The sequence below is a fragment of the Chiloscyllium plagiosum genome, chromosome 4 (assembly GCF_004010195.1).
Source record: "Chiloscyllium plagiosum isolate BGI_BamShark_2017 chromosome 4, ASM401019v2, whole genome shotgun sequence".
In the NCBI taxonomy this organism is placed as follows: Eukaryota; Metazoa; Chordata; class Chondrichthyes; order Orectolobiformes; family Hemiscylliidae; genus Chiloscyllium; species Chiloscyllium plagiosum.
Genome location: NC_057713.1, coordinates 8,577,079 through 8,589,345, shown reverse-complemented (window position 1 = coordinate 8,589,345; position 12,267 = coordinate 8,577,079). Strand labels below are relative to the sequence as shown.

The window sequence follows — 12,267 nt, the reverse complement described above, 5'->3', positions numbered from 1 at the left end:
TCAAACTTTGTTAAATGGAATCACTAAATTATCCCTTATTTCTACTAAAAATTAAACTGATAGAGTTATGCTGTTATAGAAATAGGAGAAATATCTTCACCAGCAGGCTTGTTCACAAGGTAACTGGAACTTTGTGAAGTTCAATTTCAAATCAATTTATCACTCTTTTCCTGTTCACAAATAGATTCTGGTTGCCGATTCAATGTCAGTAAGTTAAACAGTTCACGAAATATAAAATCAGGAGTTCAAATGTAAATAGAAAATCAAACCTATAACTGTAAATCATGTTATAATTCAACACACTGTTCATCAAGGGAAAGAGAATGAAGTAATATGCCAGTAACAGTGCTCATGCTGAGGGTCAGATTCTGTTCATGGAAACCATCTGTTTCAGTCCCTTCGAGCCACACCAAACACAAATGATCTTTTAAAAAAATATCCTATTCATTAATGCATCACAGCTGCAATGAGTGTTACTTCATTTTTCCATGGTAACGTCCTTTCTGTTTCAAGGATCTGATTTCAGTTTGGTAGCAACATATTCCTCCATCAATATTGAACACATTCATGTGCTAAATATTAAGAGTTATTGCACATTCCTGAAATAGAATCGTTTCGTTTTAATTAGGATTACATCAGAACTTGTAAATCCTCAATATATCATGTTCATAACTTTCTTTTTACACAATACAGTTTGAATTATTTCTACTAGCTGGTGGCTTAATCATACATTTCAGTTTTAATAGGAAGTTAATTTAATTTCAAGTAGAGTTTTAGAAATACTCTAAACTTTATTTAAAATTCCATTCCTTCATCAAAAATATATTACGCACTATAATCAAAATAACTGAGGGGGATAATCTGATTTCAAAAATTAGATCCCTGCTTTAACAACTGCACAGACACATTCTACAGTCCCAGATATTTCATAAATTCTAGCAAACTCCTCTTAACTGGTTCCAGCTACTGTAACACAACATGACAGGCACAACAGAAATATTGTTTGCTTTCACATAGAACAGGAATAATTTGTAAAATCATGAGAATCGCAAAATTAATGAATAGGTCCATCCTAAGAAAGTCATTTCAAATTTCTAAGGAAGAAATCTTTCCCCTACCTGATAAGTTACAAAATAAGGAATATTTAGGCTCAGGAAGATAAATGTAAAAGCTGAACTATGAAATACTAATGGTTATACTTGTTCTTCCCAAGTATTCAAAATCTGAACAGAATTTGTAGAATTTCCAATTTTCAGAACAGTATAATTATGCGCAACATATCTCACTTTAAACTGAAAAGTTAAAAAAAACATCAACTCTGCTTTAATGCCACTTTTTGCAATAAAGTAATTTTTTTATCACTCGACTTTTCTCCATTGCTATAAACTGTGTGTTTAAAATTGGCACTTGTAATTTGTGCTTATGAATTTTAGGTATGGCAGTTTAGTTAATAATTGGGCAAACACAGCCAGTAAGTACGTTTTGTGAAAGTGAGCTCATTGTATGATGAGAGGAAGTTCCTTACGAGTTTGATTGAAACCGCATGGAGTCCAAATTATATGCTGCAGTTACCTAACAGCACTGCTGTTGCTGCTGCTGCCAGCAATCCCATCAGCGGCTGTACAGTCAAGTAACTGAGCTGCGTCCACAGCCTCCAGAGGGTCCAAAGCCAATTTCAAGAGTTGGTGTCTGCTAACATCTCTGGAGGCAATGGCGTCCCTGGCAGCAATATAAACATTGCTACTGAAATGCAGAGAGGTCTTTCTATTTTCAGTTGCTGGCCAGAAAGGAAGTTAATCATTGCGCAAAAAGAACTGGCTGAATAGTCCACAGAAGTCCACAGGTTATTTCAAACAGCCAATTCAAGTTTTGTTCACGTGGCTGGATTGTGTCTGGAAATCATGAAATTCACTGAAACAAAGAAAAACTGAAGGAAAAAAAATCTTTCCTTTCCACAGCTGGATAGGTTAACACTGGTCTTCAGTTTTTCAGAAAAAAGAAATGCCACATCTGAAGTAATGATAAATATCTGCCAAAAACTTCAAACCAACTCTCAGTGTCACTAATCCAACTTTCCCTAAAGCTTAACCCAAAATTGGATTTTCTTAACATCAGGTGATAAGTCACACAGAAACTAGCACTGCCACTATTGGAAATAAATTGTCCATTTGGACAAGTTGCATGTCCATGACAGTGCAAAGGAGATATTAGGACAGTTGAGAATTTTGGTACAAATTTGCTCAATGTTGTCATCACAAATGCTCAACTCAAACAGATGGCTTTATTTTATGACCCCCTGAAGGCAGAAACACTCAGAAGTCCAGTGAGTGGACAACCTGCCATCAAAACACCCTTCTGCAAACTGCTTGAAATGTTACAGAATAGGTATGGGTGAATGAGACCTGTTGAGGCCCTTAAACAGGCAATTAATGGTCACTTTAGGGTATTATACCACCACTGTCTGTATTTTACTCTTGGTGGAGAAAGAAACACCACTTGAGAAGTTCACCCTGGTAATTAATTAGGGAGAATTTCTTTTCAGGCCCATTAATTCCATCACAGGACTCTCACCCACACTCGTTCAAACACTCCAGCAAGGTCTTTACCTCTGAAACAGTCCATGTGGCCTCTGAAACCTGGCTCTGCCCTCAAGTTACACGAGTTCCTCAATACTGGAGACTGTCTGTGCATCTAATGAACCACCTTTCAGCTGGCACTAGACAGAGCTGTTAATCTGACTGGCCACCATGCTTTAAACTCCTCCCTCTGAACAAAGACTGAAAGCATTCTCTTGTAGCAATTAATGCTGTTAAGCTGCATTACTAAATAAGAGATCTCCTTTCAAACATGGGCACAAGGAGAAATATTTTTCTCTCAGAGGGTCATCAAATGTGGAATTCTCTTCCCCAAAAAGCACTGGAAGCTGGGTCATTGAAGTTATTCAAGGTCAGTGAGATGGATTACTGATAAACGAAAGAGTCAAGGATTGCAGGAAGCAGACAGCAAAATGGAGCTGAGACTATAACAGCCATGATCTTATTCAATCCTGGAGCGCACACAAGTGGCCTAATGTCCTATTCGTGCTCCTAAATTGCTATATTTTGCTTTTTGGTGGTGTTACTTCAAAGATAATCGCTGAAGGACTCTAAGGACTCAATTGCTCTTCTTCACATACTGCCATGGGATCTTTAACATACATCCAGGAGGGTACATGGGGCCCCAATTACTGTCTAATTCTGAAATCAGCACCATTGACAGGACCGCACTAATACATCCAGGATATATTATGATCACTACTCTAACAATCAAGAAAAGCAGCACTGGCATCCCAGAGAGAGCAGTAAAGCCAGTTCACCAACAAACTCAGAATACCATTATCCTATAATTGTTATATAATTACTGGTAAGGAAATGAATGTATCAGCAAGAATATAAAGCATGAAAAATGTTTAGTACAAACTGTTGCATGATGAAATTTCTCCTAAGAAACTTTTCCTGCTATTATTCACATATTACCAAATAATAGTTCCATCCAGTTTCTAATCCATAGAGGTCTAGCCTTACATTTATTCAATGAGCCCACATTTGGAATGAATAAAGTGTAAATAAAGATATCCAAATATAATTCGATTCCTGTGTCAGTGCTGGCATTAGACACTGGACAGCTCAATTAGTAGATGCTATAGATAAAGACTTCCTTTACTTTCTGTGGAGAGAAAGCAGAGATAACCTTTTGGGTCCAGTCACTGGACCTCCAGCAATTTCTGTTTTTGTTGCAGATTTTAAACGTTTTCAGTGGCCAGCTGTACATTCTTTGAGAGTTCGGCTTTTTAACTAAACCTGCAATACTGTTTGCACTCTCTTGAAAAGCAAATTAGCATAATCCAATAATCAAATGAAATTTAAAACTCCAAAAATTATAGCTTCAAAGATTGAAGAAGCTTATCTTCCATTTGGGCAATTTCTAGGGTAATTAAGTATTTTAATTTTACTGTGTTGTGAATACAGTGTAGGCTTATATTGATAGATTAAATCTATCAGTTAAATTGGCTGTCTGTCTCCATGTCATAAATGTACCTCTTATAGTTCAAAATGCTGAAATTGGTAGGTATTAAACTCAAGTGAAAGTAAAATACTGTGGATGCTGGAACTCTGAAAGAAAACTTCAACTCTGAAAGACAGGAATCATCTTGGGCTCAAAACATTAATTTCTTCTCTCACTGCAGATGCTGCCAGACCTGCTAAGTTCCTCAGCATTTGATTTCTTTTTAGGGGTTTACTTGGATGTGCACAAGTCTACAATAATAACCTTTGAATGTCAAATATTTCAAGATAACTTAAGCCTTCTTTCAACGAATAAAATTTTCAGTACCAATAACCACTCATCTTTTCTTTATATTCATTAGTGGCATGTGGGCATTGCTGGCTAGACCAGCACTAATTGCTCAATCCTAATCATCCAGGGGGCAGTTAAGAGACAACCACATTAATGTGGATCTGGAATCACATGTAGACCAGACCAGGTAAGGATGGCAGATTTCCTTTCCTAAAAGGCATTAGTGAACCAGATGGGTTTATACAACAACTGATGGTGGTCATCATCACCAAGATGCTAGCTATTTATTCCAGAGTTTTAAAATTAATCTCAAATGTCATCAGCTGCTATGGTGGGATTCAAACCCATCTCCCTCGAACACGGACCTGGGATTCTGGATTACAAGAATTACTTGCTTCCCCAAAATCTCCTTTAAAAAAAAGTAAAATGCACCAAAGGCTTCAAAGGTGCATTACTAAACTAAAATGTCTTGTCCACAGCCACTATATGGGAAACTAAGAGAGATTATGAGACACTTGGTCAAAGACATAGGTTTTAGCAGAACCTTAAAGGAGAAGAATGAGGTGGAGGGATTCAGGGAGATAAAAGACAAGGTGGCACAACTGCCAAAGGCCACATGAGAAGCTGAAATTGGAATAAGTTGGATGGCTAAAAGGCTGGAGGAGGGGTAAGGGTTATAGAGGGAACTAAATTTTAAAATCAAGGTATTGTTGGGCCTCGAGTTAAAGTCGGTTACTCAATACAGGTCTGATGGATGAACAGGACTTGATACAAGTCAGGTTATGGACAGCAATGTTTCAGATGAAACCATTACAAAAAAACTGTCATAATTCTTAAAAAAAATAAACTGGAGCTCATCAGTACCCAGCATCAGCACCTAGCAGAGACACGACCTACCTGAAGTGTTAGACGTTTGACTCCATCCCATACTAATCCAATGAATTCCTTCATTCTTTCCTCTGGACTACTCCATTCTTCAGAGCTTTGCATTACTTTTATTGGGACAGAGAACGGGCGAGATTCTGAAACAAAAAGAAATGACAGGGAAAATTATTTACAAAAGCCAATGTGAGGAAGCATTTTATATGAATGACATCCTTAAAATTCTCTCTAAACTTCACTGCAAAAATGCTGAATTATAATTAGATTCAAAAATTACATCTGAAAATGGATTCATTCCAGTTTTACTGTTACTTTCCTAACCATGAGTAGTTTCATGAATGTTAATAAGTATTAAAGTAAAAAAGAAGTCCTGAACCATAGTTACTTAACAATATATATATTCATGAAAAGTAGTGGCTGTGTCCCTATCTCTCAGCTAAGTGGCCTGGGTTCAAGTTCCACCTGTTCCAGAGGTGTGTAATAATATCCCTGAACAGGAGTTGGGACATCATGTTGAGGTTGCACAAGATGTTGGTGAGGCCACTTTTGGAGCACTGTTCTGGTCATCTTGCTATAGGAAGGATATTATTAAATTGGAGAGGATTCAGAAAAGATTTACCAGGATGTTGCCTGGACTGGAGGATTTGAGTTATAAAGGAGAGGGTGGACAGGCTGGATTTTTTTCTACTAGAGTGTAGGAGGTTGAGGGGTGACCTTAGAGAGGTTTATAAAATCATAAGAGGCCTTCATAAGGTGAATAGCAAAGGTCTTTTCCTGAGGAAACTAGAGCTGATTAGGAACAATCAGCAAATACCCATGTCCAAGCTGAAAATGGTCGTCTTTAACTTTTTGATATAGTCGATCACCCTTTGTGAATTAAGAAACCAGATTTCATCAGCAATGAAAGTTTTCAAAAACTGAATTCAAAAAGCCCTCTTCCAAGGAACTCATTAGTGAAATTAATCTTCATTCCCACTGTTCTCAGAGGGATTAACGTTTCTCTTTCACTCAATGTGCATTAATTTCCACAATTGCGAAATACTCCACTTTGAACAAGAAAAAATACCAAAGGATCCTAACCACAAATGTACAAAAAGTGTTTAATATTCATTCATAGGACGTGGCATTCATTTATTGTCCTTCCATAATTGCCACCAAGTTGTTGGAAAGCTGTGTTCTTGAACTGCATCAGTACAGGGGCAGAGGGACACCGACAACATTGTTAGCAAACAAGTTCCATATTTTGATCTTGTGACAGTGGAGGAATGATGATATTGTTCCAAGTCAGGGTGGTGAGTAGCTTGGAGGTGAACTTGCAGGTGGAGGTGTATCTGCTCCTTATGTTCTGCTAGATGGTGGAACTCATGGGTTTGGAAGGTACTATCAAAAGAACTTTGGTGAGTCACTGCAGCACGTGTAAATAAGATCAAAAGACCATAAGACATGGGAGCAAAAAATAGGCTATTCAGTCCATTGAGTCTGCTCCACCATTCAATCATGGCTGATAAGTTTCTCAACCCCATTCTCCCACTTTCTTCCCATAACCCTTGATCCCCTTCACAATCAAGAACCTATCTATCTCAGTCTTAAATATACACAATAACCTGGCCTCCACAGCCATCTCCGGCAATGAATTCCATCGATTCACCACTCTCTGGATGAAAAAGTTTCTCCTTATCTCTGTTCTAAAAGGTCTTCCCTTTACTCTAACGCTATGCCCTGGGATCGTAGTCTCTCCCACCAATGGAAACATCGTCCCAACATCGAGTCTGTCCAGGTTATTCAGTATTCTGGATGTTTCAATTAGATACTCCCCTCATCTTTCTAAACTCCATCGAGTATAAACCCACAGTTCTCACACATTCCTCATATGTTAAGCTTTTCATTCTTGTGAACCTCCTCTGAATACACTCCAGGGATAGTACATTGTGCCACATTTCTGAGATAACTGCGCACAATACTCCAAATGTCGTCTGACCAAAGCCTTATAGAGCCTCAGAAGTACATCCCTTGCTTTTATATTCAAGTCCTCTCAAAATAAATACTACAATTGCATTTGCATTCCTAACTACTGACTCAACCTGCAAGTTTACCTTGAGAGAATCTTAAAGTAGAACTCCCAAGTCTCCTTGCACTACATACTTCTGAATTTACTCCCTATTTAGAAAATAGTCCATTCTTCTATTCTTCCAACCAAAGTGCATGACCTCACACTTCCCCACATTGTACTCCATCTGCCACTTCTTTGCCCACTCTCCTAACCTGTCCAACCTCACACTTCCCCACATTGTACTCCATCTACCACTTCTTTGCCCACTCTCCTTACCTGTCCATATCCTTCTGCAGCCTCTCAACTCCTCAATACTATCTGTCCCTCTACCTATCTTTATACCTCTGCAAACTTAGCCAGAATATTCTCAGTTCCTTCATCGAGATTGTTAATGTATAAAGGAAAATTTGTGCTCCTAACACCAAGGCTTGCAGAACACCACTTGTTACTGGCTGCCATCCTGAGACGGACCCTTTCATCTCCACTCTCTGCTTTCTGCCAGACAGCCAAGCTTCTATCCATGATAGCACCAGACCTCTAACACCATGGGCCCTTATCTTACTCAACAGCCTCATGTGTGGCACCTTGTCAAAGGACTTCTTGAAGTCCATTGGCTCTCCTTGGTCTAACCTGCTCATTACTTCCTCAAAGAATTCATCAATCCCCCCTTGATGAAATCATGCTGACTTTGCCCTATCTTACCATACACTTCCAAGTTTTCAGAAATCTCAACCTTCACAATGGATTCCGGGATCTTACCCATGATCAAAGTTAAGCTAATCAGTCTGTAATTTTCCGTCTTTTGCCTTACTCCCTTATTAAACAGGGGTGTCACGTTAGCTCCCTGATGCTATCGATTCCTAAAGATCACCACTAATGCTTCCACTATCTCTTCAGCTATCTCCCTTAGAACTCTGGGGTGTAGTCCATCTGGTCCAGGTGATTTATCCTGGATAAATAGTTTTCAATGCTGTCACTGTGCTTCAGTCGAGGAGGAAATGCTGGATGTGGTGACAAATCAGATGGGCTGCTAGTGGCTGAATGTTGTTAAGTTTCTTGAATATCATTGAAGCTGCACTCATCTAGATAACTAAAGGAAATTGCTTCTGACTCCTGTATTGTACACAGTGGACAAGACTTGTGGATGCAGGAGAGGACAGTCAACAGAATTTTGATAGTGTCTGATTCTGCAATGGTAGTACCACTGAAAGTCAAGAGTCAATGACTGAATGCTCTTCTGTTAGAGATGGCTATTGTCTGGCTCTTGGGTGATGCGAATGGTGCTTGCCACTTATCAGCCCTAAGGTTGAGTGTTGTCCAGGTACTGCTGGACAAAAGGTGATGAAAATTGGAGGGAAGAAGGGCCTGTTCCTGAGCTGTTAATTTTCAATTGTACAACCATCAGTGAACCATAAAGAAATTACAGCAGAGAGAGACCATTGTTGTGGTTCTGTTCGCTGAGCTGGAAATTTTTGTTGCAAACGTTTCGTCCCCTGTCTAGGTGACTTCCTCAGTGATTGGGAGCCTCCTGTGAAGCTCTTCTGTGGTGTTTCCTCCGGCATTTATAGTGGCCTGTCCTTGCCGCTTCCGGTTGTCAGTTTCAGCAGTCCGCTGTAGTGGCCGGTATATTGGGTCCAGGTCGATGTGTTTGTTGATGGAGTTTGTGGATGAGTGCCATGCTTCTAGGAATTCCCTGGCTGTTCTTACCGGCCACTACAGTGGACAGCTGAAACTGACAACCGGAAGTGGCAGGGACAGGCCACTATAAATGCCGGAGGAAACACCACAGAAGCGCTTCACAGGAGGCTCCCAAGCACTGAGGATGTCACCTAGACAGGGGACGAAATGTTTGCAACAAAAATTTCCAGCTCGGCAAACAGAACCACAACAACGAGAACCTGAGCTACAAATCTTCTCCCAAACTTAGAGACCATTGTGTCTGCACCAGCGGAAGAAATTAGCAACCCATTCTAATCCCAGTTACTAGCACCAGTTACTAGTTACAGGTTACAGCACTTCAGGTGCAGATCTAGTTTCATTTTCAATTAATTGAGGTTTCTGCCTCAGCCACTAAATTGGACTGTGAAAACCAGTTATTCACCAATCTCTGGGTGAAAGAAAATTTCTTTATACCACCCAGTCCTTCTACCAACTACCTTAAATCTGTGCCCTTGGAAACTGAGTTCTTCAGTAGAGGAAACAAGTCTTTGCTGTCCACTCGATCCAAACCCCTCATTACTTTGTACACCTCAATAAGGGGGCGAGTTAGCTCAGTTGGCTGGATAGCTGGTTTGCAATGCCATGTGATACCTTGGAATCAATTCCCATACCAACTCAGGTTACTAAAAAAACTTCTTCTCAACTTGCATGAGGCATGGTGACCGTCAGGTTAAAACATCACCTGTCATCTCTCTTTAATGAGAGAGCCTCCCTGTGGTCTGGTACGACCATGGGAACTTTACCTTTCACTTTTACCTTTTAACTAAGTCACCCCTCAGCCCCCTCTATTTTAAGGGAAAGGTTATCCAATATTTTCTTATAGCTGTAATTTCCAAACTGAATTAAAGTTCTCTGTGCTTTTTCAGCAGTAACTAAGTCCTTATCGTAAAGTAGTGACCAGAACTGTACAAATAGATCCAGCTGTGGCCTAACTGCCTTATAGCACTGCATCTCTGCTCTTACCTTATCCAATGAAGGAATGCATCCCATACGGTTTCCTTACCACCTTTTCTACTTGACTTTCCATCTTCAGAGACCTATGGATGTACACTCCAAGGTCTCCCACTTGCTCTGCCCCTCTAAATATCCTCCCAGTTATTATGTATTCCCTTCCTTTGTTCACCTTCCCCAAAAGCATTTACTCACTATTCTCCAGATTGCATTTTATTTGCCACCTTTCCATCCACTCAATGCAACTATTGATATCATTCAGCAGTCGACAGCCATGCTCTTCACTATCACTGACATGGCCAATTTTGTGTTGTCTGCAAAATTTCCAACCATCCCTCCCACATTTCAATCTGAATTATTAATATATACGACAATCAAGGGATCCAAAACTGAGCCATGTGGAACACCACTGGAAACTGCTTCCTATTCACAAAAATATCAGTCAACCATTTTGGATCCAACCTGCCACTTTTCCCTACATCTCAGGGGATTTAACTTTTCTTAATAGTTTGCCATGTGGAATCTTGTCTAATGCATTATTAAAATCCATGTCAACAGTATCTAGTGTACTATCATTATGGATGTTCCTTGTTACTTCCTCAGAATATTCAATTCAAATGACATGACTTTCTCTGAAACCATGCCTCCCCAAATCATACTTAATTCTATTTCTCAAAAGTTATTTCACTAATTTGCCCATAACCAAGGTCAGACTAACTGCCCTGTAATTATTTGTCCTATCCCTTGCAAGCTTTTTGAACAATCGGCGGGAATAACTGAGTAATAGATGGCCGTTACCAGGAAGCAGCTGACAATGGCTGGGTCCAGGACACCACCCTGAGAGAACTCCTGCAATAACATCCTGGAGACGAGATGATGTTGACTATCACAACAATGTTCCCTTTGTGCTGTGTATGACTGTAACCAGCTTTCCCCAGTTGCCACTGACTCCAGTTTTTTTAGTGCACCTTGACGCAACACTTGATCAACTGTTGCCGTCAAGGGCAGTCACCCCCCTTTCCCCGCTCAAGTTCTACTGGCCTTTCAAGATTAAGGCTACCCTGTGCAGCCATGGTTGATGATTGCTCTACACTTTTCCAGGTGTTCTTGTTAAACTCCTTAATAATAAAGCCCATTCAACCTGGGTGCTCCAGTACACAACCAACAAATGATTTTTTTTTTAAATCATTCTCCAGCTCTAACTTTTCAAGATTTTTTAAAAAGTGTCTTGGGCATTTTAACATTTAAGTTTTATAGCAGTGTGCTGCCTCTTGACAAGTACAATCCCTGTGAAATGTGCTTACAATTCTTGGAGTTTGCCCTCCATTACGTCACTACAAGGAACTTTGGTAGGGTCAATACAAGTGCAGTCAACAGGCAAAGTTCCACTGTGCTATGTTTACAGATTGGAACATGTGCTGTCAGAAAATCTGAGCTTGCATGGTTTGGCTACTTAATTGACCAAAGAAACATTGTAGCAGGAGTAGGCTGTTCACCATCACAAGCCTGCCTCATCATTGACTTAGATTACAGTTTATTTGCATTTTAACTCATTCGTTTCATTACATTTGAACTTCATCCTGCATCCCTTGCTACCCTGGCCTAACACAAATTGGTCAATTTTGATCTTAGAATTTTCACATGACTTTGAATCTCAACTTTTTTTTCTAGGAGGAAGGGAATTAAAAAAAACGCAGTCTTCATCTGATCTGGTCTACATATGACTCCAGGCCTATAAGCAGTTTGGATGATTCTTAACTGCCCTCTGAAATGGTCTAGCAAGCCATTCCATAAAACAATAAGATGTAGTAACGGAAGAAGGCAATTCAGCCCATTGAGTCTACTCCATCATTCAATGAGGTCATGGCTGATCTGATAATCCACAATTCCATTTTCCTCCATTTTCACCACAAACAGTTTCTCTACTGATCAAAAATCTCTGCCTCAGCCTTGAATATAGTTAAGACCTACCCTCGACAACCCTCTGCGGTAAAGAATTCCAAAGCTTCACCAATACCCCTCAGAACAGAAATATTCAGAAGAGTAATCCCTGTCTTAAATGTGCAACCGCTTATTCTAAGGTTATGCTCTCTGGTCCTACACTCTCCCTGCATCTACCCTGTCTAGTAACTTAAGATAAGGTTGCCTCTCAGTCTTCAAAATTCCAACAAGTACACACCTAATCTACTCAACTTCTCCTCATAATTCAGTCCCTTCATACCTAGCATCGTTCTTTTCTAGACTGCCTCCAATGCCAGTAGATCTTCCCTTAGTGGGTGGCACGGTGGCACAGTGGTTAGCACTGCTGCCTCACAGCGCCAGAGACCCGG

The 12,267-nt window shown here is 39.9% G+C and overlaps 1 protein-coding gene across 7 annotated transcripts in view; it reads right to left on the bottom strand.

Moving 5' to 3' along the window:
* Positions 1–12,267, bottom strand: part of LOC122548836 (vacuolar protein sorting-associated protein 13B-like) — a 968,370-nt gene that overhangs the window by 417,292 nt on the left and 538,811 nt on the right. For all 7 annotated transcript variants that reach the window (XM_043687672.1, XM_043687667.1, XM_043687669.1 and 4 more), the window contains one exon: positions 5,233–5,357. In XM_043687672.1, coding sequence (XP_043543607.1) covers positions 5,233–5,357 — 125 coding nt within the window. The remainder of the gene's footprint in view (positions 1–5,232; positions 5,358–12,267) is intronic.